The following is a 27,128-nucleotide window of genomic DNA, read 5'->3' on the forward strand; positions in this document are numbered from 1 at the left end:
TCCCACAGCGGCTTACGTGCTTTTCCAGATGTATGAGGTTCATATCGCATTTGCAGACTCTTTCTATGATTTTGTGGCTTATGTGCATTGCCACAAAATCAAGATAAAACACAACTGGCATTTTAGCTGCTCCAAGAACATTGTGTGTAAATAAACCACTAAATAGTTTAGCTTGTGAAATGTAAATACACGCAGCTCAGCCCGCTGCAGCTGATGGTGTTTTTCTATCTCCCTTCTTCCCCTCCCACCCCTGCCAAGAGTAGGCTAGCCTGATGTTCTTTTTTCTATTGCTCTTTCATACAATGCAGATGACTACAGAGTACCATGTAGGTGGTATGCAGGCACCACTACAGATTCATGATTTGAATTTGGATGAAAGGAAGCACTTGCATCCTCTTCCACATTGCTTCTGAACCATCTTCTGGGGATTCCTGGAGTCCGATGACCCAGAAACTGCCTTGGTCTGACTTTGAGCTTGAGCTCATTTTTAGTAGTGATCTAGTTAAGTCAGTAGAAGAGCAGAGGCCCAACTGTGATGACATTTTTAGCCTTTGCCCTTTGTTCATCCTATACACAAAAGGTCATGAACTGCAGTGAAAGAGGGATCACAGAGGGCGGAGAATGGACAAAGGTGGAACAAATTGCCAGTGGCAGAAACATAAAGAAGAGAAGCAAAAGTTTTGTGTTATGAAGGTAATTGGAAAAGGCCACGTGCATCCCATGGTGGTATCGTAGTCTCTTGTATTTAAAGTGCATCTGCCCATAGTGAATTTAGAAGAGTCTGCTGGTAAGGTGTGGCTTAGATGATCTCAATGTAGAAGGCAGGAAGGGACAACACTCTTGTTTCCATGGTATAATGTTAATGAGCAGCTCCGTGTTGTTCTGGGAGAAAAGATGCCAAAGACGCGGTTCTGGATACAGACAGGTGTGCTTTAAGTAATAAAAGGATTTTTAAAGATGTGTAAAACAAATGAAAAGCCTGATTCTATAGACTAAGTACTTACTTGAACCTAAAATAATAGGATTGGCACTGCATGCTGGATATACAAACTCATTTGACTCAGAATGGAGTCGAATTTGTGGTGTTGGCTGTCTCCCTGCAGGAAGTCTTGAGACTGTTCCTGTTGCAGTGTCAAAGGTAATGCAGAGGTGGCAGCTCATGTTAACTCTGAGGTCTTAATATGAGACTGTTTGCAAATCTGGTCTTCTGGTATGCTGAAGAATGAACTACACATTCATGTGAAAGTATTAAACTTTCAGTTTGCAGTAATAAAATAAAATTCTTGCATAACTCTGTGTGCCTGCTGTCTGTCACTTCCACTTGATACAGCAGCGTGCATCTGGAAAATTGTGCGTGCGTGTTTTTATCTTGTTTTCCTACGTATCCCCTTACCGCTCATTTTCCCTTTTTAGGAAACAAAGTTTATGCAATTGCACAGTCAGGCTTCCTCTTTTTTCTTCTTCTCCAAGCAGCTTTTAAATCACTTGTCCAATGTAACCGGTGTTGCTGTAGGGAGAAAGATCCTGAAGATTATCTAGCAAGTTATTTTCACAAAACTCGGAAGTTGAAAAAGAGTGACATGTTTAGTGCATTTGTTAAAGGGAAGGACAGACAGAAGAGAGTTGTTACCTTTTGTAGGAGGCATCTGGCCAGACACTCGGCATGTGTGGAGCCCCAGGACAGTTGAAGCATTTCCCTTTGCTGGGTGGGAGAGCTGGGGTAGTTGTGATGGGTAGGGCCACATACAGGTTGATGTGGGACCAGGCTTCTGCTTGCTGTAAAAGAGAGGATGACTGTTCATGCACAAGTGTGTGGGCTAGTGTCACAGGCTCAGTTGGGTTTGTATGTTTTTAAAAATGTCTTCCCTCTTGCTTAATCTTTAGAGATGCTACTGCTTCTGCAATTTAGCTGTAAAAATGGTATATTTTAGTAGGAAAAATATTTTCTTGGAGAATTCCCAATAGGAATAGAACTAATTGCATTTGCAGGTGATTTTCAGTCAGCCACACTGTAATTTGTTTACAAAATAGAAGTTTTTCACCCTCCTATTTCAGGCTGCATTTCTCCTTAGTGCCCTTTTGAAATAAGCAAATGCCCAGGCAGAGTGAACACGATTTGACCAGCTTTATCAGCTAAATAAAATAGCTACTTGTTTCTCTTTCTTAAGTTACATTCTAAGTTGCTTTTATTGTGGTGTTCAAACAAAAAATGCCTCCAAAGCCTGGGCTCTGCCCAAGTCCCTTTCATTGTGTCTTCTGTGTGCATGTTTATACAGCAGCGAGCATAGCTGGTACAGAAACACTCTAGTTGTTCTTTAAGCTAGACCTGGGTATTGCTGTCCTTCTGGACTACAAACCCTACCAGGAGTCCTGGTGTGGTCTCAGCCAGCTCGCAGATGCCTCCTGCAGTGTCCAAGTGAGCTACTGTAAAAGGAGCTTGGTCCATCTGGAAGAGCTGCAGCCACTGCAGTGCAGACATGCCCTGAGGTGAACAGTGGTTGGGGATGAGAAATGTCTGTGTTTGGTTCCAAGTTTTACTAAAAACCTTGGAATAATAAAGAAATCCTTTTTTTTACCTCTATATATTTTATAAAGAAATGGTCTAATGTATAACTGCTCCTTGCAATTCCCTCTGAAGTACTGACTCCAGCAGTCTGCGAAGCTTTTAGTGTGTGCACACCCTTGTGTTTCGGAGGAGGTTGTTATTTCTTTCAGTGTGTCTTGAGTGGAACTTAGTTGTGTCTCAGGAACTTCAGGACAGTGGCTCTCAATGCAGAATTAGGTATTCTAGAGAGAGGAATGAATTTGGGTTCTAATTAATTTTGTGTTGTCTGAGGCTCTGTCACGACTAGCGCTCTGAGCAGATTACATGGAAACACACAGATGGTTTTCCCAAAACATGCAATATAGCTTTGAAAGAAGACATGAGAGGCAAGTATGCCAGTCTGTAGAAGAAAAGGAGAGGCAAGTAGAGAGCAAAGGTAGACGTCTTGCTTGACAGAGTTAAGATCGGATGTTTCTTGGTAGAGATTTGAGACATGATGGTTCCAGGCTTTGGGTATGAATGATCAAGAGCTTAGTTTTATCTGTGTGATTAATTTGCGGATAAGAAATAGATACCAACTGTGCATCTGGTTTTTGTCGCGTCCCCTTTTGGCAGTGATGCTGTGGGAGATATGTCAGGAGGAAAAGTGAAAAGAGAGCTGGTCTCTTTGGCTCAGGGTTTGAGACCTTTAAAATCCTGATAGATTGGAATGTATTTTCCACCATTGGTTTCTGTGGAGAGCTGTTCTAATAACGTCTTAGTTTGGGGAAATTCCTGTGTCAACTAGGTGTGAAAAGTGTGTTTGCTTTTGCTTTTGCTTTTTGGTTACCACTTGCATCTCTAAGTAAGGAGTGGGAAGCATTTGAAAAACAGAGTTTATATTTCTGTGCTGTGATTTCCTGATTAAAATGATAAAACTATCCATGAAGCTGTGAATCGGGATGCAGGCATCACTTACCCTTACCATTAGTTCACTTGTCTAAGCACATACTTCCTACTCAACTCCAGAATTATAATATTAATCAGAGCTTCAACTGTAAACCCCAAGCCAATTGTATTTGATGCAAGCAATGACACCAGATCAGCAAGAGTTTGGGACTTGTAGCTGGTATGGCAGTTTACTGTTCTGTATTACATCTGTCACAGAGAGTTCATTCTGATTCTCAGGCTAACGGTTAATCAATATAGTCAACCCACCTTAGTCTACTGCTTGGTTTGCATTTTGCTGTCTTCAGGTGGGTGGGTGAAAAAAAACAAGAGCATTTCTTCCAAAGAAAGAGAACGCTCTTCCTCTCCCTCCTATACCCATCCCCAACATTAACCATCCTAGATTGTCCTGTTAGATTTGTGTCTGCTGTCCTGTTCAGAAGGTTGTGTATGGGTTATTTAAGGGACAGAGCTGAAGGCTTGGTAATCAAAACAGCTGGAGCCTGAAATAAAATAGAGATTCTCATTCTAATTTTAGCCAAGAAGCTTCACTGGGTCACATTGATCAGTTCTCTGCATTGTAATACATTTGTTCCTGTGCATAGTATGAATATTTAACATCCAAACTTTATCTTTGGAAGGCTGGAATGCCATGGAGATCAGTATTTGTAAGGTACGTGAAGTCACCTGTTAAATGACACAACAAGTGACGTGTTCTGATTTTTGGAAGAGTTGCTTCTGAAAGATGCGCTCATGCTTATACTTACAAAATCATACAATTTTTTCTGCAAGTGATAGTTTGAAGTATAATGTCTAAAAATTTAAGACTAAATTCTTGTGGTTTTGAAGAAAGACAGGTTGTATATCATGTATGTGAAGTAGCTGTACTCCATACTGCTTGTGTTCCGCAGTTCGGAGTCTAATTTCCTTGGTAAAATACCAGACAGAACAAATGTGCTGCTAAAGTCTTTGTAAGGAGATTGCCTCTAGTAGTACAAGATGAGAGTTTGAAGTCTAATGCTGATGCTTTAGTGAGAAGAGAGTTACTCTTTCAATTGATCATTTAGGTGAAGTAGACAAAACACTGCTAATAGGTACTCACAGCTTTTATTCTCTAAATACTCATGTGATGAGGCTGTCCAGGTTGACTGGAAGGCAGGAGACAGTCAAGATTCCACAACTGAGCGGAAGCCATGGCTCAAAAAAAAGGCAGATCGGTTGTACAAGTGCTCTGTCAGGAGGTCAAGGTGCCTTGTCCAGCCAACGCTGCTATGCAGCTCTAGGAAACTGCCCCGATTCTGCCTGTCCTTACTCAACAGGGTTTATACACTCCTAACTCCAGTTGCACAGTATGCCATACACTTACAGTAACACTGAATTTTCTGTGGAGTGAGGTTTTATTTGCTTGTAAGTGTCAGGTGACCACCCTCTTCTACCAGGCAGCTGAATGGCAGGTCATAGTGATCCTGGCTAAGTAATAAATCTGGCTAAGTAGATGTGTATGTAATACAGTTATTTAACACATCTATGCTTGACTTTCATTGTCGGCTTGATTTCCTTGAACCAGAGTATTCTTTCACTATTCACAAAGCGTGCCTTGCTTTACAGGCCTGAGTCCCAATATAGGGCCAGTAAGGAGCGCATACCGTTGACTTCAGCACTCTTTTTTTCCTTCCAGCTGAGCCTGGAAAACCTTAGCCAAAAGACGGCAAACCACAGGGAAGTGGAAACGTTTGTGATGTAAGTGGCACATAACTTTAAAAATACTGGCTAGCATCATGAAACTTTCATCCGTTTCCCATACCCTGCCTCCTGCTGCCTTTCAGCTCCAACTGCTTTGCATAGTCTTGCCATCCTCTGGGATGCCTGTAAGCTCTTCTACCCTGGGTGCTGCAATGGGATGAATTTGTAAAATCTATGAATGTATTGTACTAAGCAAACCTGGAGTTGTGCGTTCTGAGAGCGCGTTGGAAAGAACCTGGCATGCGAAGTGCAATGCTTGGCTAGCACAGTTTTTCTGCCTTGTATGGCCTGAGGAGTTGGCAAAATCTTTAAGAGAATAATAAGTTCTGCTGGAAGTCACCATTTTCTGACATATTTTAACAGTCTTTTAAACCGATGTTTCAGTGTCTCCTTTTGCAGACTCTGGAGATCACTTTTTAAACATGTACTACTTAAGAAAAAAGAAGAAACATTTTCATGCAAAACTGCCCAACAGTTTATTTTGCATGAAAGAAAGCAAAAAGCATCAAACACAAAACCAAAAAATTAAGTAGGCGCTATTTCTGGTGTAGCTGGGCTGTCAAAACTGGGAGAACTGTCTGTTTGCAGAAGAGGAGCCCAGATCTGTGGGGTTACTTCTAGTATCAAAGAGAAGAAGTCCCTACTGGTTGCATTTTATTTATGTTTTTCATTTGGAGCTTAGAAGTCCCTGAGGAAAGGGCGATGTGAGTAGCTATATTCCTCCCTTTGCTGTGCCCACTTGCTGTTTCTAATAATAATTCTTTCTCCTGTCTGTAATGCTGCTGCATTACAACACACTCTTTAGTGCAGGGAAGACCTCCTCTTTTCCTGAGCTGCTTGTGATAGTAGTTCGTTCTTTGTACAGCATCAAATACCACCCCCTTCAGAGCATGATAAGCCAAAACCAGTGCATGAGATAACTAATTTCATTTTCCTTCTCTGTCAGCTGGAAAAGCCAGCTTTACCTATCATTTAACGGCTCCTGTTGTCCTCTTTCTTTCCATCTTCCCTTCCCATCTTTCCTTCACATTCAGGCATGTGCTGTGGCTGAGTGAAACCAGGGATTAAACTGCAGCAGCGCCTGTCTCATGTCTGTAACCAAAATGCTTATTTGAATTTGAGATCTGTAGAAGAACTACCTTCTGGCAGCTTTTCTAAAGATATCTCACAGAGGGAAATTGTCATGCTTATTACTACTCCACTTAAATCTTCAGTGCTTTTATTTCTTTCTTGGTTGAACCCCTTATTTCTTTTTCTGATTATTTTTTCCTAGAAGGACGACTCTGTTTGCCCATGACGTGATTCAGTCTTAATATTTTTATAATGTATTTTCTGTATGGTGTTATTTTATAATCATCATGAAGATGAGTTTGACATGTAGCGAGTAAGAAATTCAGTCAAATTCTGAGCAGAACTCATACTTTTAAAATGTAACCGTTAAGGATTTTCAGTAGGACTTTCCACTATACCATGTACATGTGTAAATACACTGGATAGTTTAGAAGTACTCCTGTTTTCCGAGTGTAATATGTGGCAGAGCCAGAACATGCCTTTAATTATCCTGCAAGAGAGTGAAACTTGATCTCATCCATTGTTACTGTCCAAAGCTGATTATTTTGAGCATACTCGTTCTGTCATCCCAGAGGTGTTATGTCTGTTGCATCTATTCTGTCCCACACGCAATTGTGCTTGCATCTTCAGGTCATTAAGAACAGAGATAGTTTCATAATTGTGTGGGTAATTAAGGTTTCATTTCATTCTACTTTTAACTGTGATTTAGCTGCTTTATTATAAAATAACCCAGAAATGAGGGCACATTGAGGCTTCTGTGTTTAATTTATTAAGTACTAATGGAATAGCTTTTCATAAGCACCCAGAATCCTTTCTGTTCATTCTGATGTCTTAGATCAAGTGTCTTCTGGTCACCTCCCCCCTTCTAAAAGCATCAGTAGAAAATGAGATTAATTTTTGCATCTGTCTTACTGTTAAGGTGCTTAAGGTTGAGTGGGAACAATACCATCGAAATGTTTGACAAACAATGAATTTAGGCTAAGCATGTCTGCAAAGCTGGTAGGTATAATTTTTACAGACCATGATACAGGGCAGAGTTTTTCAAGTTTCTCAGAGAGAGTTCTGTTCAAAGCCCTTTTTAGAATAAGTATTAAATGTGTAATTCAAAGCATGCTGATGAGAGTATGCATTGAGTGTTTTATTCCAGGTCTAACATGCGAGTCTTTCTTTTATATCATATGAAATACATATGGGTATCCAGATTAGAACCAGGTAGAAGGCATATTTGGAATGCTGAATGGTAGGGGTGTTTTCATGGCAGCAACTATCGTAATGAATTTTTTTTTTAGTTTACTGCTACTAGCTGTATTTCAGTCTTTTTTGTATCAACATTCAATTGCTGAGTATTGGTTTTAATGGAAATTAAAATCATGAACAAACTTAGAAATTTTAGCAGAAGGTCTGTGAAAATTTTGCCATCTCGCACACACATGCACACACACACACACACACACACACACACACACAAGTTTGAGCTGCAGTACCTTAATGATACGAGTACATCTCTTTGTTTTAAACCACTGTTTTGGTCACGTTCAGTAGTAGTGGTATACAGTGATAACCTTCCCTGGAATACCGAGAGCCTTCCATGTTTGTGATGGTCATAATCTGTTTAAATAATATAAAATGTAGGGGTAATAATATGCAGTGGAACTGTTACAGTTTTCAGCACAATCTAGTGTTTATTGTGTGTGCTAAGTTCATGTGACATACAGTTCAATCAGATGTCTTTTATTGTTGTAGTAAGACTGCCTGGCAGGCAGGCAGGCCCTCTATACATAAAACCTAAAGATGCTTCTTGCAAATGAACCTGAACTTTTTGTAAGATACTCATTCTAGAGGGTACAGGGGTTTGTTTTCTTCCCCCTGAACTAACCATCTATCTCTGTATTCTAGTGAATTTTTTGTTCTCCCATCCCTTCTTTTAGTATTTGTGTTTCTGGTGCTTCACTTTGGTGGTGTGGGTTTGTGGTTTTTTGTTTTTTTTTTTTTTTAGTTCTGTGTTTTTTGTGCTTGTGGCAACTTCACTTTACAGTGGAACTTGATCAGGCTTTTATTGATATTTTGATCTCTAAAGCAATACAAGCTAAAGTCTTGATGTATGTATACACCTGTTGGTATATGTGATTTTTAAGATTTCAACTTAGTTGTAGAGTGAAGATGTAATTTTGCAGGTACTGTAGTTTCATGTCGTCTGTGTGGAACAGTCTGTTTTACCAGTAGGGATTCTTTTCTGGAGATAAGTTTGAGTGACTGAGACTTAACTTTATTTCGTCTCTTTCAAAAAGTGAATTCCTGACTATTGTAGTAAGTGTGTTCTTTTTGGTTGCTTCTTCATGTAAGTCTCTGCCTCTTACTCCTCACCCTGCCTACATAATACCACATTCTAGCCTAAAGTCAGGCTACTGGTTGCATTAATACCATCTGTGTGGCTTGATTACAGCAATCATTTTTTCATTTCTGAACCTGTGAATAAAAGAAAAACTGAATGTCCTAGTGGAGCGTCTCCAGGGTATACTAATTTTTCAGGTCTCCATGCAATGTCAGAATGTGCTTAAATGTGGTTTGTTTCCTAGGTTCCTTCATCAGCAGTCTCTGATAAGAAGACAGGTTGTTCCCTCTGCTTTCGGCAGTTTCTTTCCATGAGCAGAAAAGGTGCTTTTGCCCTCTGCATCAGTAGTAGGTCCAGACCCACATGCCGACAGCTGTATCAGAAGGCTGACCATCCAGAGTGTTCCCCAATGTTTTATTTTCAGTTGGTAATCTCTCTTTTTTTTTCCTTTTCTTTTCTTTTTCAATTTTTTTTCTTTCTCTCAGTTCTTCTCATTTTCCACCAGCTAGTATTGTGCTAAATATTTAGGAACTGGCTGGGCTTGGAGTAGGCTTTCAAAATATACCTTCATTGTCTATAACCGGAAAGAGATTTTTTTTCTCCTTTCTCTGCAACAAGTATTCTTCCTGCCTTCTGATACCTTTCAGATTGGCAGGCAGTGACTTTTCTAGCATATCTTTTATTGATTGCATAAATGGCTCTCTTCGCAGTGGGTCTAGTGGACTCCCCCAACATGAGAACTGCAGTTGGTTTTACTCGCCTATGCCAGGGCTAACCCAGACTCAGCTGGCCAATGTTAGCAGTGGTTGGGGTAGTTGGATAGTATAACTTAAGGGTAGCATAAAATAAAATTGACTTTACCATTAAATTAAAGGAATTATATACAGACTGTATGAAACATACTTTGCAATTTAAGCAAGCTCCTCAATTTTTGAAAATGTATCTGAAGCTGCTCTAGAGTGCCTGGTCTACCACAGTGGAGTGCTGCAGAATCCAAGGGCCTCGCTGGAGGAATTAGGGCACCCTTGCTGCGGAGCACACAGAACCTGGGGTATTGTCCCTCTTCCTGAAATTCCTGAATCACCTCCTGGCTACTTCTGACATCTGTTTTTTAGCCCTCACTGTTCACTTCGATTTCATACGTTGGTGCTTTAAGTACTCAGTGTTGTTTGTTTTGTGCTGTGTGAACGTAAATGTTTAGAGATTTCAAACACAGGCTGGTGCTTCTCAATATTCATGTCCTGCTTGCTAGGCTCATACCAACAGCTTTTGGCATCTGGTTGGTATGTTTTGAACTCTCTTAACACTGTCTGGCACCCACACTGCAGCTACTTGACAATATGTAGCTACTTCCTACCTTTTTCTGGAACTCTTCCAACAAGTAGTTTGTGCATTGCACCCAATGTTCTTGCACTAGTGCTCTAGTGCACTGTCACATGGGTGTGTAAAAGACAAGTGAATGTGTGCTGCATCTTGTCTAAACTGGGAAATCATGAAACTGCTTGGTTGGCAGGATATGCTCACTAACTTATTCCCAAAAGCTGGGGGGGGGAACTGCTGATTTTTTCTGTGTTTGGTAGGCATGAAGTGTTGTTCAGGGGAGTATTTCTAAAGTCTGGTTATTGTGAAAGTTGTTCATGACAATTGGTGAAAGATGCTTCTGGGTACTTTCCAATGACTGTAAGGAGTTAGCTTTGCCATTTCCTGGCTTGAACTGGGACTTGTAGGTAATTATTTGTGTGAATAGCATCCAAACAGAGCTTCTGCACAAATGGAAACTTATTGCTTAACAAAAGTGCTTACCAGAACTGGTAGAGATGTTGCTGAAAGTAAAAGCTCTGCGTTTGCCCAGTTAGAGCTGTGTTTATCTTGCACAAAAATTCTTAAGAGAACACAGAAGAGCTAATGACCTGGCAGCCATTTTCAGGGGAGCATGTTCTGTTGCGGCTGCTGAGAAATCTGGAGCTCACCTTTAGATGATCAAAAAGATAATTTTATATCTATGTATGTTTCGAGTAAGATTTTTAAAAGCCACTCTGCCTTTATAGGCTTTCATATTCTCTACTTACTCAATACTAGGATTATCTACATTATTATATCTTAGGTTTTTCGTTCAGGTTATTACCGTACAATATGACATTTTGCTCATATCAACAGTAAAAATAGATCTGCAAGTATAATTGTGGGCAGTGCAACCCATGTAATTAAACAGTCATGAGGAAGTAGAGAGGAAGCTGGATATTTTTTAGCATTCTGTCTAAAATTGCTATCTTTTAGCAGTAGGAACTAGTGAGCTACTGTTTTCAGCAGTTAAAGAAGAAAATTAAATGAAAACAGAACTGAGGCTAGTCTCTAAATATGGCTGCAGGATAAACACCTCTGCAGAAAGGCAAATTTAGAGAGGATTTCTTTGTCCAAGTATGAAATCCAACTACTGTTTGTGTTGCATTCCTCTTGTTGGCAGTCTTGTGTTTGTGAATACAGTCCTCAGAGTTATTTTATTTTATGACTCCTGTACCGCTTTTTATTTTTAATTTTGCTCTCTTAACTAGTGCATTGTGCAATAATTAGTCCCATGCTTTGATTCTCAGCTGTTATTTTTAATGACTCTTGAGACAGTAACCTGTGGGAAAATTGCATGCTCTTTGTTACCATCTCCATGGAACTGTACTTGCATCTAATCTGGATGAGTTCATAGTAGTCCTCAATTATTGAGTAATACAGCTATTTTCTTCTTCACAGGACTGAGTTTGCTCTAAAAGAAATCATGTCATCAGGAGGAGCTGAAGATGATATTCCTCAAGCAGAGAGGAAAACAGTGACAGACTTTTGCTACTTATTGGATAAATCTAAGCAGCTATTCAATGGCTTAAGGTTAGTGCCCTTTTGACAGTATTCCTTCAGAAGAAGCATTGGAACATACACTTTAGTACGTGAGTGATGCTGAAGTCAGTTGTACAACAGACATTTCTAACTCAAACCTAGTAAGTCTGTTTAAGAGAGAACCATGTGCATCTATGTATGGGTAGTTTTGTCATTTATCTAAGAATGTCTGTAGGAGTAGAGGTTCACGTACTTCTTCTGAGACAGTAGGGAAGGAAATGTGAGAAAGGTGAACTGAATGTCTTGGTCATGTCAGTTAACAGGAAACTAGAAGTTGGAAATTCCATGAAATTGATAGAATTCATACTGAAGTGTTGTGTATGAAGTATACAATTAAGGACTAGGTTTGGCTTTGTGCAGTCAACAGCATGCAAGTCCAAAACCCCATACTCCATACCAAAAAAACCCCAACCAAAACCCCCAAAAGATGAGAAGGATTAGCCTAGGTGGGAGGGAATATTTTTTGAGAATAAATTTAGGAAGTGATAAACAGGAACATCCAAACCATAGCCTGTATGTGTCTGGTGAAACAAATGCTTAATCTGAACTGTGGAAAAAGGTAAAACCTGCATTTATCTACAAAACATCTGCGGTAACATCTAGAAAGTCTAGCTGTTCTGTCAGCATCAATAAGGAGGGGTATAAGAGTAAGGGGAGTTCAAGGCAAATGGTTCACCTTTGGACAGTGATATAGGCATCCTGTTTATGCCAATATATGCTGAGCTAAAGATTATGTATTCAAGACCTGTTTTATTTCTAAGCTTTGCTGTAGAGTCTCTTAAGCAACATGGTTTTTAGCTCAAATCTTGTTGGCAGTTCAACCTCTTACTGGTCTCTGAGTAATACAGTATGTTTGGGCCCATATAGCTTGCTGTTATTCAAACACAGATGGTTAGAAAAGATGTTTTTAATTCCCCCCCCCCCCCCCCCCCCCCGCTCTTGATAATCCTTTCATGTGCTTTAGAAGTTGATTACCAAATCCAAAACAAACAGTTTGTGCTCCAAAACCTGAATGGTAGATGGGCAGTAGAGGCAAGGGGTTCTTGGTGATTGCATTTGACACTCCATGAAACAGAGTCTAAAGCAAAAGGACTGAGATCTTGAGGCCAGGATTTCCAGGACCATGTATGTCATTACATTGGCATTCTGATATAGCTTGCTTGGAATTTTGGCCAGAGTCACCAAAGAGTACATGTCTGGATGCATGATGCTCAAGTTCAGATCACAGAGATGGCAGAGTATCTACAGCCATTCTGTGTCTTCCTTTGGGCATGGAGGGAGTTAGTACTTGTATCAGATTTCCAGATAAGAGATGTAGTTCCCGTATATATCCACGGTACTTTGCCAAAAAGAAACCTTCTTATCCAGCTGGATGGAAAAAAAGTGGAAAATACCTTTGGATGAAGTTTGGGCAATAAAAATAGAGAGATGGGCTTCAGCAGCCAGTTCTGCTGTGTGAAAATAAGAACATACCAGAACGGGAGGCTGCCTCTGTCCTTACTGTAACTTGACACAACTAACATGGCTGCTTCTTACACTGAACTTGACCACCATTTCACCTGTAAGACCTGTGATTCCTACGGGCATAATGACTGGATAAAGCAGCATTATAATTTTCAGGTATCTCCTCTGTTAGTGCTTGTTCTCTTTTGGGTAGTTCACCTGGAAATGACTTGGCAAGTATCCTAATTCTTAGTCCAGTTTCTTGCATTTCCCTCTAGCATAATAAATGCATTTGATGCATGCCTGCCACCTTCTCTTTTGAAGATGATGATGGCCTTTGCTGCTATGTTTTATGGCATTCTCTTGTCCCTACCATGTTTCATGGAAAAGAATTGATGGGGGAGGGAGAGGAGAGCAATGATTTTCTTCCTGAAACCTCCTCTGGGCACTTCAGCTACAGGGAACTGAGCCTATAGCTGTGTTGGCAGCTGCCTAGCTGTTGCTGCTGCCAAAAATGCAACGGCTCAGCCTGACACGTCTTTGTTTCAGTAGCATTTCCTTCCTCTCTTCCCAATACAGATGCCAAATACAGCATTTGAGGAAAACATATGATGATCTGCCAAGGTTGCTGCTCCAAAGTATACTTCATGTTTGCACTACCAGTGATACCATCCTTTTGTGGCCATGCCTGCTAGAATAACTTAGAGGGGAAGTTGTCTTTCTAATGTCTGTACTCCCTTTTTGAACACCCTGAGCTGTAAGTTAGAAACAGCTGTTAATGAAGGATGTTCTAATTGCTCTCTTCTCTCCTTTCTCCATTCCCACTTGTTTTTTTCTTGGAAAAAAAGCTGGAAAGAGCGAGCGTGTTAGGAAGCAGTTTTTCATGGTGTACTGTCACCAGTTACTGTTTTCTTTTTAATGTTAAAAAGTGCTTAAATATGTTCAGTATCACATAGAAGCTTGAAACTTTAAGAAATGAAGAGACTTTCCACATATATCATACTTGCCTAGACTATAAGGTCTTGTGGCTCATCGTGCAGAGTGCAAGAATTGCAACTGCTGTCCTTTCATGGAAAGAGGTGATGGTGTTTAACCATTTATTTTGTGGACTTCTAGTAGGATGCAAGTTGAACCTCTTAGTTTTATTCCATGATGCTGCTGCTGATTTAGAAACAACAGGACCCTGTTAGCTTCAGGTAACGCTGCAGGCTTGTCATGGTCTAACCCCAGCCAACAACTAAGCACCACACAGCCGCTCTATCCCTCCCCGCCTTAGCTAGATAAGGGAGAGGAAATATAACAAAAGGCTCGTGGGTTGAGATAAGGATAGGGAGAGATCACTTAACCGATTACCATCACAGGCAAAACAGACTGAACCTGGGGAAAATTAACTTAATTTATTGCCAATAAAGCCAAATCTTAAAACACCTTCCCCACACCCCTCCCTTCTTCCCAGGTACAGTTTCACTCCTGAATTCTCTACCTACCCCCCCCAGCGGCGCAGGGGGACAGGAAGTGGGGGTTACGGTCAGTTCGTCACACATTGTCTCTGCTGCTCCTTCCTCCTCAGTGCCAGGACTCCTCACTCTTTCCCTGCTCCAGCGTGGGGTCCCTCCCACGAGAGACAGTTCTCCATGAACTTCTCCAATGTGGGTCCTTCCCATGGGCTGCAGTTCTTCAGAAACTGGTCCACAATGGGTCCCTTCCATGGGCTGCCGTCCTTCAGGCACAGACTGCTCCAGCGTGGGTCCCTGCGGGGTCACAAGTCCTGCCAGCAAACCTGCTCCAGCGTGGGCTCCTCTCTCCAGGAGGCCACAGGTCCTGCCAGGAGCCTGCTCCAGTGCAGGATTCCCATGGGGTCACAGCCTCCTTTGGGCATTCCCCTGCTCCGGCATGGGGTCCTCCACAGGCTGCAGGTGGGTATCTGCTCCACTGTGGACCTCCATGGGCTGCAGGGGCACAGCCTGCCTCACCACGGTCTTCACCATGGGCTGCAGGAGAATCTCTGCTCCAGCACCTGGAACACCTCCTCCCCCTCCTTCTTCACTGACCTGGGGGTCTGCAGCCTCTTACATGTTTTCACTCCTCTCTCTAGCTGTAGTTTCTGTGCCGCAGCAACTTTTTTTTCCCCTTCTAAAATATGTTATCACAGAGGTGCTACTGGTGTCGCTGATTGGCTTGGCCCTGGCCAGCAGTGGGTCCATCTTGGAGCCAGCTGGCATTGGCTCCATCGGACATGGGAAAGCTTCTAGCAGCTTCTCACAGAAGCCACCCCTGTGGCCCCCCCCCACTACCAAAACCTTGCCATGTAAGCCCAATACAAAGCTGTACCCTGTCTGGTGCTGGGACGAGACTGGCTTCTCATACCGATTGCATCAGTGAGGCAAGTTACTGTGAGTGATACTTGTGTGTTTACTATCTTTGTGGGATATTAGAGGCAATGCGGAAGCTACACCACAATGTCATTGTCCCACTGCTGCTTAGGTTCTGGGAATAGTAGCCTGTAATTACTACAAGCCTATGAACATAACAGGAAATTGTCTTTTTTATCACCTGTCAAAACTGTGAATGTATTTAAAGCTCTGAATGTTAAACTTACAGTTATTGTAACATTTCTTTTTGAAGTGTACTGCTGAGTCTCTAGGACTTTCTCAACATCTTTATGTCTCTGGAAGTTGTCCCTGTGTGACAACTTCCATGTGGTGCTGGCCAGACAAACCTCAGCACCTTTAATTGGTTTTCAGCCAGTATTATCTGGCTTCTGCCAACAGCATGGCTGAAATGAACTACTAGCAGAAAATTAATTATGAGTACATAAGTAGTGCTGGTCTTTGTTGAGACTATACAACAAGAATTGGATAAAATTCTGGACTGTTTGTGGAATTCATCTACCAGCCACTCTAATGTGGCAAGGGAACCAGTCTTCTGTGCCCAGTGAGAGAAACCCATTGTTTTAGAACATCTGAGTTTGTGTCTTCGTGTCCAGTTTGGGCTGTTTTAAAAGCCAAGAAATTGGAAAGATTTTCCACTTGTTGTTGGAGGCTATTGTAATGAGGTGTGTAACTGTCTTCCTTGTCTGGATAGAACTGTCCTAAATCAAAGCATCTCCATTCCCTCCTCTGCATCTGGATTCCTTCTTGTTGCCATTTCCTCCCTCCTGTAAAGCTGATGGTCATCAGTAACAGCATGAGTGAGTACCCCTACTCCTGCCTGTTCTGTACCCAGCATCCTCAGCCAGGCACACCCTGGAGGAAACTGAGGCTGTTGCCTTTTTCTCCCCATATTGCTGTAGTATCTTTCTGCAGATCTGGAAGTAGCAAAATGTCTTGCTGTAACGTAGGTCTTTTGGTCTGAAGTTGGGTGTGTAATTGCTTCTGGATCATATATTCCCTGTTTCCTTCAATGGGAGGAGCTGTATTAATAATCCACTCTGCAATCAACCCAGTCTTTAGTATTCTTTTGGGCTATTTCTCTCCAAATAATGCAGATCCTTTGGTCCAATTAAAAAAACTGCACTAAATGTCCTCTTTTGCTTATGCATCCATTTTCTCGCAGTGAAATTTCTTGATAGTGGGAGCAACATGCATATGACGTTCTGAACACAAAACAGTAAATGGATGGCAGCAATGGCAGCTCTTGTCTGCAAAAATCTGTGGTGAAACCACAGTAATGTATCGTCATAAATGAAGTTTTATTACAGCCATGTCAGAATACTATCAAAAGAACGAGTGCTACTGTCTGTTTCCATGGAGATCTTTCCTGTTCCCTGGGGAGCCAAGGAATCGCGTGGTATTGTGCAGCTATGCCAACTGCAATTAGGCAAGCATGCTGCTTGAGAAATATACATGTGGACAACAACGGCCAAACACGTGTATGCTGTGCTAACAGAGGCTTTTTAAAATGCCACTAATTTTCATATATTCAAAACTAATGCAGCACAGTGAATTGAACTAGGTTTTATAAGCATGCTTAGGCTTGTACAGAGGTAAGCACGGGAAGTTGACAGGTGAGGTATAAAAAGCGTATTGGCTCTGATGAGGGATATATGCATAAGCATGATGAGCAAATAGTTACCTGCTTATTTCTTAATTTGTGCACATACCTACTTCTTGGTGTTTGAGAGAAGGGTGTGTTTTCTTGTTTCCTTATGTTAAGACCTTTGCTCAAATGTCCTAAGCAACTTGGCCTAGAAAGCCCGATTTACTACTGGTAAGATTATTTGAGTCAACTTGCTAATTCAGTCATTCTTTAAGTTAGTGCCAGGGAACTTTGATTTTTTTTTTTAATGATCAATTTTAGTGTTGTTTTGTATTCATTTTTTTTTTAGCATTGAAATGTGTGGATGTGCTAATTAAATTTAACACTACCTCTTGCTATATCAAAGCCTGCAATATATCTTAGGCATGTATTTGGACAGTTTCCTAACTTCTTTTGCTTAGCTAAAATGTTTACATCTATTACAACAATAGAAAGTGGTGAATCATTTGTTGCATTAAATGTTTTAAATTTGCATGTGTTTATATCAAGCTATATTCGGATGAAGATGTTGGTGCCTTGAAGCACATGTTTACAATTCTGTTAACCCCTTGCTGCACCACAGTATGTTCCAAGATGTTGAGCAGCCAATTACAAGTTTTAGGGGATATTTTTTCCTTTTTTTGGGGGTGTGTGTGTGTGTGTGTGTTAAAATCCTGCCCAGATTCCTTGGCATATTCACAGAATAGCAGCAGCAAGTACTGGAGTGGTTTTCCAGGCTGGTTAGAGTCATAGCTGATAACGGATTTATTTTACATGTAGTAACTAAGCTAGGTCCCTTCAGGCTGTGTGGGAAGTACAGTTGGCTGATGAGCAAAGGAATATTAACTTCCTTTTCCACCTAGGGTGCTGTTAAAGCAATTACAGTTAGCAGAAATGCACCAGTATGCTGCTCTGGAAATTGTAGTATACTGCTTTCCTTGTCTTACTCCTCCAGAGGACATGGCATGGTTTCCAAAAGGTGCTGTTTCCCTTAGTCTTGACCTCCCAGGCTTGGAAGTAGAATATGCTGCTTTTCTGTGCCTGTCTCCTGGAGACTGAGGTGTTGGATGGTATGTTAACCAGCACAGTGATTTGAGAGAATATTCCCTGAAGAAATCATTCTTGAATCATATGAAAGCTTATGCTGTCTTGAAAAAGCTGTTCCACTTCCACTTGCAGAATTGTATACCTCCTATGGATTGGCTTCAGTGTGGATTTGTAGGCAATGTGCTCAGTGAGACTGAGGGTTTTGGTCTTCTCTATTGCATTTCTTCCAAGATTCAAGTAACTCCCAGATGACGGCCTTCTGTTAGGATTGAGAGCACAAATGTTTAAAGCTAAAATCCTTAGGACTACATCATAGTTGTGGGGTGGAGGTGGAGGGAAATATATCACAGCGTGGAAAGTTGAGTGGAGGAATGAAAGCAGAACTGAACTGTGTTGACTAACTTGCATGTAGCACTGGAGACTGATACCAAAAAAACCAGAAGGTCTCAGGTTCTGACATATTACTAACTATGAGTTAGAGGGTGACAAATGTTGTGGTGATGATGTAACCTGACCCAGTGAATGTTAGCTGTGAGCATCCTTAAGCTTGCTTGACCTGGTGACATTTGGACAGCTGGTTTATGTACGATGTTACGGGGTCTGTTTCTGAAACACAGTGAACAGCTTTATCCAATTTAGAAAGACTATTTCCTTAATGAGTAGCAAGAAATATTATCAGTCTAAATGAACTAATTTCCATTAGATTATTCTGCTTGCTCTTGGGTAGGGTTGTTGTTTGTTGTTTTTTTTACTGTGATATTTTAAGAGTCCAATTTAGCTTTCTGTGCATATAACCATAAAATGACTTCTCTTCTAGCAAGACAGTTAAGATGTTTTCAATCACCTGTTGAAAAATGCATGTAGGAACATGGTCATTTTCTATTTGGAGTGATTATTTGTAGGTCTGCTTTTCTGATGCTGTTGAGAACGTGTTGATATCACGGGGGTTAGAGAGCATGGATTTCTTTTTGCCCTTTAGACTGTATTTGTCCATAAATACCAATGGTTTTGAACATATTCAATCTGACTCATGTTAACACGCTCATGGAAAGCACTGCTTCCACCTGCTGCCATTCTGCCTGTTGGAGTAGCCATTCCAGAACCCCAGGCACATCTGGAGAGAACAGGATCATGTGTACAGTGTGTCATATGTTCATAATAGATACTGTATAAATACACTGTAAATATACCATATGTTTCATAACTAACTTAAAAGTGAATGTCTGCCTGTATAACTGGTGGAAGCTGTTGGACAGGACCCATCTTGTTGAACCTTTTGGGAAGGGAGAGTCAGCCTTTCATAAGGGGTCTGTGCAGGGGGACTGTCAGTAAGCAGCTGGACAATCACTCTCAGGTAGGACATTAAGGATTGTGGATATTGACAGGCAATAAATACTAGAATAATTCTGCTGTTCTTTGAATAAGTGATTGAATTACTCTTACTGCGTTTGAAGGCCTAGTTACTGTCTTAGTAGGAAAAGTTTTACATCAAAACTTAGCGTTAAGCTGCACACCTTCAGTTTGATGTTATAGTGTTGTCCTTTTTTGTATGGAACCTGCAGAGCTCAGGCAGTTTGAGACACTGGCTTTCTGTGTCCCCAGTGATTAAATGTAGGCAATCACTTGCAAGATTTGCAAAATGCATGGGACCTTTATTAACATTGATAACTTCAATCGTTTTGTATTTTAAAAGTGACTAGAAAATTTGTCTGAAAGTAGGAAGCAATAATTAGGAGACAGCACTGAAAAATTTCTTCCTCCCCCCAATACCTGCTTCTTTCTCATATATATATGCATATGCAGTCTTTTCTTGTACATATGTTAAATTAATACGCTGTCTGGCTTGTGGCATGTTTTTAGGGATACTATGGTCAGATCTGGATATATGTACTTTCTACAAGCTAAACAGGATTTCCTTGTAGATTCCAGTAATAACAGGTTTTGAGAAACTACAGGAATCTTGGCTCTTGTAGTTCTGCATGCAGGCAGAGTTATAAAGAATTTCAAGTCGATTCTGAGCAAAGCTATTCCGACATTGATACAAATACACTGCTGTCATGCTGGGCTGACTGGAATTTACTCTGTAACTGTGTTTGCCACTTGTCTGTTGCAGGGATTTACCTCAGTATGGGCAGAAGCAGTGGCAATCCTATTTTGGGCGAACATTTGATGTTTACACCAAACTCTGGAAGTTTCAACAGCAACATCGGTAAGAGGATGTTGTACGCACACATGTTCTGTGGATTTAAGTGCAACTTTAATCTCTGGTATGCCTATGGCCCCCAGTTAAGACTGAGCTTTCACTGTGTTATTCAAGCATGGAGGAAGGGAATAGTCACTTCCTGTAGTGCTCACAGTCTAATGAATTAAAATGTTGCAGAGTTTTCAGTGTGACTTTAACAAAATCTTTTGCTCTACTTGAATGCATGTTGCTTTAATGTATTACCAAGGAGAAGCTGGGATGATGGCTTCTGCAGTGCAGAACCCATCTGGAATGGTGTGAAGCATCTTGCTGCAGCGTGGGCTCTGATCTTTCACACCTTACAGTGCCTGCGTAGTCTGAGTGTTCTCCTGGGAAGCTGTGACCTTTTGTTGTGTGTATTTTGTGCAACATACTTGTGTCTAGCTCTCACAAGATTATGCAAGATAAATGGTCCTTGTTCTGGTGTGTGTATGCAGTGCAGTTGGCTCTGTGAGGGACTGCTATTGGGAATGCCACACCATTAATGAAAGCTGAATTTGGCCCTACAATGGCTCTTTGTCTTGTCTGGTGTGATGTTCTGAGAAATTCTGGAATGCCTTTTAATCTTTCTTTTCTCTCTTGTGAAATAGACAAGTATTGGACAATCGGTATGGGTTGAAGCGGTGGCAAATTGGGGAAATTGCTTCCAAGATTGGGCAGCTCTATTACCATTATTAGTAAGTAAGCACAGAAAAGGATTCAGTAGGGGAATGCAATGTTAGTGGCAGCTCCATGCCAAACATCTGGATACTCAGTCAGGAGAAATCAATGTATCAGTTGAGTCATGAAGCCTGTTTCCGAATGAGAAGGGACTTTGGGACTGCATGGGGGTGCTGCAGAGAAAGGCACCTGTGAGCCTGATACCACATTGCTAGTCACATTGATACTGCCTAAGGACTTATCTCCTACCTCAAAAGTGTCTCTAAGTCTTCCATGCATGCTGCATTTGACTCTTATACAAAAGTGTGATTTACAGGTTTGGGAGCTTAATGTTCCTTTAAACTTTTCAATTAACCTGTCACCTGTCCATATGGGTACAAGATGGGCAGATTTGATTGTTATCTGAAATGGAATCCAAGCTCTGAAATCTGTCTTCCCAGCAGGCACAAAGAATGAGAGTCTGGCTTTCATATGATGTTACTTGAGGAGGGAGTTTTGCCATTGATGCACAAGATGGTTGAGGGGGCAGGAAGGGAGGGTTTGGCATGGATTTCCATCTGAAGCAGTGAGCTAATCTGATTCTTCCTCTGCAGCTTGCGCACTTCAGAAACCAGCTATCTCAATGAAGCTTTCTCCTTCTATTCAGCAATTAGGCAGAGGTCATACTACTCCCAAGTCAACAAAGAAGACAGGTATGTCTGAATGAGTGCCCTCGTTTTTTCAAGACTAGAATGGTGTATGAAAGCAGCAAATAACTATAAACTGTAGGAGCTTAACTGGGATAAAAATCAGTGTTGTTGAAGGAAATTTCTTTGAATCCTCCTGCCATGATTAAAAACCTCAGTATAAATAAGAGCTTTGCTGTATGATTGGAGGAATATTCTATTATCTGGTCCTGGCTAGAAAGCTATTAGCCCCAAAGTTCTGTCATTTTGAGTCCTGAGCAGTATCAGTGCTGGGACCTAGTATGCTGTGGCTTGAAGATAGGTCAGTTGGGCTGAAGCGGAGGAACCTGTTTGATTCTAATCAGGCTTTTCAGGGGAACATCAGTTAGCACTGCAGTACAACAGCCCACTGTAACTGACTGGGACAAGGTCCAAGAGCTTCAGGAGGCATAATATCTTCCTTTAAGACACTATGCTGAAAAAGGTACACTTTGCAGGGCTGTGTTGTGGTAGTGCAGAAGATGTGCTGCCTGCCAAGAACATAGACAGATATAAGTAAGAATAGGTAGACAACTCAGTTCTGGATCCTGATCTTACATTCTAGCCAGTAAAGCTGGGCTCCCTCATCAAAGTAAAGTTAAAGAAGAAATGATCTGATGTCATCGTCAAGATAAATGCAGAAGGGTAGTTAGGGATTTTCCTGCCAAGCATTCAAGGATCTCTGGACTTAAACTAATTATATGTCTCTAGTCTTGCTGATGTCCAAATGCATCTGTTTGCCACAAAAAGATGAAAGTTTCCCAGCTCTGTTCTGATATCTGTTGATATCTATTATCTTCTCTCTTAAAAATCTCTCAATTTCAGTCTGAATGTTTGAGCTGTTTCAGACAAGGTAGGATTGACCAAGCATGTTTCTAGGTGCTGTTAGAAGATTTTAGAAATGAATGAGTAATTATGGGCTATGCTGACTTGCAGATCTTTAAGTTGTCCCAGGTGGGTGAACTCTGAGCTAGCTGTGATTATCATGTGATGCAGTGGGGTCAGATAGTGCCCATGAACTGTCAAAAGGTTTGAAGAGCTAGCAATTATATCTGACTCCCATGCCTGTTCTCATGTAAGGAGACTGTGGGGAAGGGAGAGGCTGTGGCTTTCTTGATGTATATTTTATGTCTTTCTACTCTATTTTAAATAAATCTCTAAGCAGCCAGGTAGCTATTGACTTCCACATGAATTCAGTTAGAACTCTTAATCTGCGGAGTGTTCGGCCTCGCCCTGGTCTTAAACTCCTCCTCTCCCTTACCCCTGTTGCTTACCTATGTTCTATTTTAATCTCAGATTTGGCTGTGGTGTTTTTGTTGTTGTGTTTAGGCCTGAATTAGTGGTTAAGAAGCTGCGTTACTATGCAAGGTTTATAGTGGTTTGTCTCTTGCTCAACAAAATGGATGTTGTAAAGGACCTTGTAAAGGTATGTTAAAAATGAGGATAAAGGTGGTAAGGGGTGGGAGGTTGCTGGTTATTGAGGGCTTTTCTCCTAATTAAGGAAGCCATGAGATAGTCTATTTCAGTTGAAATATCACTCATTAGATCTGTGATGTTAGCTGTTGCTGCAGCATAGCTTTTCCTCCTCCCCCCCCCCCCCCCCCCCAATTGATTGTGCTGTTGTATGCCACAGAAGGAAGGAATAACATGGCTAGAGCTATGGAAAGACTCATTATGATGTTGAATATTTGGCTAGAGAAAAACTTTACAAATTTGTATAATTAATTAGGAATAAACTCTAAGATGCATGTTATTAATCTGAAAATGTGGGGATCATCCAATAACTCTGAGTACATCTTCATTCCTGTGGTGGATTTAAGACATCAGTGGAATCTCCCCCAACAAGCCTTCATGACACGCTGTTGCTTGGAAAGCCAGTGTCTCCTAGCTTGATGTTGAGCTTTTTTCTCTTCTCTTCCAAATTGCTGTTGCTCTGTCCTGTGTCTAGAACACATCCTGAATACATTTGCTACCTTTCAGAGACCCATCAAAACTAAACCTTGCTAAATAATGTAGATATTGCTGTGAAATTCGAGAGGCTGGATCTGCATATGTCTCTGCCATGGGAGTAAAGCACTGAATGCCTATAAACGCAAGTCTTTAGGTACAACAAATAGAGTATAGGCCAATGTTGATCATTGCTTTTCTAGTATATCTGACATCCAACATAGTGAATATCTTCTGTGAATCAGACATTTAATAATGACACTTCAAGCTCAACTGATTTGATAGCATTGTTTGAACACCAAGTAAAAATACTCCAATAGCTGCAGCCTAGATAGGGAGGTACGCTTTAACTACAACAAAGGAACAGCATGCTTCCCCTGACAGCATATGCTTCCCAAACCCCTCTAACAACCTTGCTGCAAGCAGCTTCTGGTATTGACAGTTTTGTGTAGGTTGCATTACTGTCTTTGTGTCTAAGCTTACTTGAACTGCTAGCTTAGCTTAGTAGCAGCTAAAAAAGCCATACCATTCACTTTCTCAGTGTATTTAAAGTTACTTCTAAGCTGAAATTTGAGTCCTTGGTATCCATAGCTTATGGTAATAACCAGTGACATAGCTGTATGTGAGTGGGATAGTTATACTTAACTCCAGATATTCTTTGCATTTGGACGTACTTAAAAGACACTTTGCATTGCCAAAACTCAGTGTAACATTGGCATTCTGTCTCCTGAAAGAGCGCGTTTTGGCTGGCATGTTAGTCATAAGTGTGCTGCATATGTTCTCAAGTAATTTATTTTTTTTTATTATTCTTAAAGGCCAGCACAGCTAACCAAATTGTAAAGTTACCGACTGCTTGTTAAGCTCTCAGTTTAAGAAGTGACTATGTCTGTCTTTGAACTTTTTACATCAGGAGCTGTCAGATGAAATTGAAGACTATACTCATCGTTTTAATACTGAAGATCAAGTGGAGTGGAACCTGGTTCTTCAGGAAGTGGCAGCGTTTATTGAGGTGAGAATACCATTTCCTTTTAGTTATTAGCTTAAAAGTAAATTTTTCTGACCTGTTCACCGAAGTGTTCTTGTATTACCACCTCTGTGTGGTAAGCAGGTGTGCCATGTGCAGGGACAGTATTCCTGTCCAATTTAATCATTGAAATGTGTTCACAGTAGTATAACAGTGACAGCCATTAAAGTGTCTGAAGAGTCAGACCTGGTCATGTAACGTATTGAAGACAGAAGCATGAAGCTGAAATACACTTGGTCACCTTACTGTTTTTGCTCTTGGTGTTCAGAAAATGGTGGAATTGAAAGCACAGCAGTTTTCATGATCAAGATTTTGGAGAGACTTCCAACTCTAGTTCTGTTGTTGTGGAAGCCAATCCAATTTGCTGATGCTTAGGTGTGTTTCAAAGTGTACTTTGTTGGAGTACTGGTCTATTACACTGGGAATGCATAAGCAGTATATAATGGAAAATATAGTGTAAGCATGGCAGTTAACTGATAGGCTCTTAGCACAGTTGTAATGTGACCAACTTACAAAGTTTGTTAAAAGGAAAAGAAATTTTTTTTATTCTGTCAAATGAGACAGTGTTCTACTTTCCTCCTTTTGTACAAAATGTCACTATGTAACATGAGTATTTATTTAAATATTGCCAGAATGGATGGCAGTGTTATCATTCACCTTCTTTGCTATTTATTTCTAGGAAGGGGAGGCGAATTAAAAGAGTACAGGGTTCTTCTGTGTTGTAGGAATGTTTAGTTTATACTTCATGAATTTGTAAGGTTGTTGATGACATTTGGTTCCTCAGGTATAGAACAACTGAAGCAGATTTTGTGTCATTTGAGGAAGTATGTTTTTCTATTTGCTCTACCTTCATGTGCTTGTACCATGTATTTGTTTGCAGTCCCTGAGAGATGTTGCCTTTCCAGGTGGTAAGACATGACTCTGTAGCCTGCATAGAAATATATGTATGGCAAATTAATTAAAAAATCTGCCTCAAATGTTTACTGTAAGTGACAAGACTTTTGGACTTCTCTCTGACTGCAAATCTGTATGTTTTCCTGAATTCCTGATTTATTCTGGTTGCTTTTTTTAGGCAGACCCTGTCATGGTTTTAAATGATGACAACACCATTGTAATCACCTCTAACCGGCTTTCTGAAACAGGAGCTCCATTGCTAGAGCAGGGAATGATAGTGGGACAGCTTGCTCTTGCAGATGCGCTGATTATTGGGAACTGCAACAACCAGGTAAAAGAAATTCCAGGGACTTGGGCCTGTATCTTTGGAGTTCAGAGTCCTTCCCCCTGTGACATCCCTTCTGATGATGTAACAAAGATTCCAGTAGAGGCAAACATTAAAATATTTTGATTGTGATGTATGCAGTGGCAACAAGAAGAGGAGGTTCTCAGAAATAAGAGCTAAAAATGAAATATTAGATATTAGACATCTTATTGCTTATATTCATCATGTCAATTAAGTAGATACAATTGATTTTCATATACTGGATTGTTCTTAAAAACAGTCAAGCCTGAGAGGCCTCTGGGGTATGTCTAGAAAAAGCTTGACTTAGGCTTTCATATGACATACTCCAGCTTGTTGCAACAGGAAGGGGTTTTCAAAAGACATTCAAGATCTTGTTTTTTAGATGATGATGATAGTGAAGTTGTACAGAATTCATGACTTCTCTCTGAGCTCTTTTTTCAGGTAAGCAAGGGAGTTGTATCTAAACTACAGTTTGTGTATCTTTCAGATTTTGTTTGAATTCATAGTACTTGAGTTTCAGCAGTTGATTTGTAAACATCCCAGAAAAGTCTGTAATTTCTGAAGTCAGGGTCTGCACTACAGTGAACTGGCCAGGTAGACCAGTAATAAATAGACTCTGTCCTCTGCAAGCTCTTCTAAAAGTCATTCACAGGTCTTTAGAGATTCAAAGATGACACTGACAGATCCTTGAGAGACAGAAAATGGTCTGTCTGGTATGCAGTTGAATCTCTTCCCTGGATAATTCCCAAAAATACTGTTTAAGTTGTATCTAGCAGAATAAACTGGTTGACTCTTTTTGCAGGTCAAGTTCAGTGAATTAACAATTGATATGTTCCGAATGCTACAAGCACTTGAAAGGGAACCAATGAATTTAGCATCACAAATGAACAAACCTGGAATGCAGGTAAGTTCCATTTCAGTGACAAACCTGGCAACAGATCTTAACTGGGTTTTGTTTGTTTGTTTGTTTTAAATGGTGTATTCTTTCAGTATTGTCACTGTGCAAAGCAAATTGGTAAAGCTGGTATAACTCTTACTGGAAGTTAGTGAAGAGTAGCTCAAACCTGTGGAGTTTGATCCAAGTTATGTGTTGTTTCTGTCATCATCTGTTTCCCCCCCCCCCCCCCCCTTTTTTTTTTTTCTCCTTAGCAAGCCTTCAATAGTGGAAAAAATAGCAGAAATGAGTATTTGGGCATCATTTCACAAATGGTTTACATTGGTCTAGCCGAGGTATTTCTGAAGGGGTGCCATGCCTGTCCTTGTCCATATACATCCACCCCTTCCTTTGTTTTCACTCTAGCAG

The 27,128-nt window shown here is 40.8% G+C and overlaps 1 protein-coding gene across 1 annotated transcript in view; it reads left to right on the forward strand.

Moving 5' to 3' along the window:
- Window positions 1-27,128, forward strand: part of SCAI (suppressor of cancer cell invasion) — a gene marked incomplete at its 5' end in the record, with an annotated part of 48,195 nt that overhangs the window by 5,001 nt on the left and 16,066 nt on the right. Inside the window, 10 exons of the mRNA XM_049832943.1 lie at window positions 5,151-5,212; window positions 9,568-9,669; window positions 11,361-11,492; window positions 20,122-20,217; window positions 20,841-20,927; window positions 21,504-21,602; window positions 22,944-23,040; window positions 24,472-24,570; window positions 25,658-25,810; window positions 26,628-26,729. Of these exons, the coding sequence (XP_049688900.1) occupies window positions 5,151-5,212; window positions 9,568-9,669; window positions 11,361-11,492; window positions 20,122-20,217; window positions 20,841-20,927; window positions 21,504-21,602; window positions 22,944-23,040; window positions 24,472-24,570; window positions 25,658-25,810; window positions 26,628-26,729 (1,029 nt within the window). The remainder of the gene's footprint in view (window positions 1-5,150; window positions 5,213-9,567; window positions 9,670-11,360; window positions 11,493-20,121; window positions 20,218-20,840; window positions 20,928-21,503; window positions 21,603-22,943; window positions 23,041-24,471; window positions 24,571-25,657; window positions 25,811-26,627; window positions 26,730-27,128) is intronic.

The sequence above is a fragment of the Accipiter gentilis genome, chromosome 29 (genome assembly GCF_929443795.1).
Source record: "Accipiter gentilis chromosome 29, bAccGen1.1, whole genome shotgun sequence".
Lineage (NCBI taxonomy): Eukaryota > Metazoa > Chordata > Aves > Accipitriformes > Accipitridae > Astur > Astur gentilis.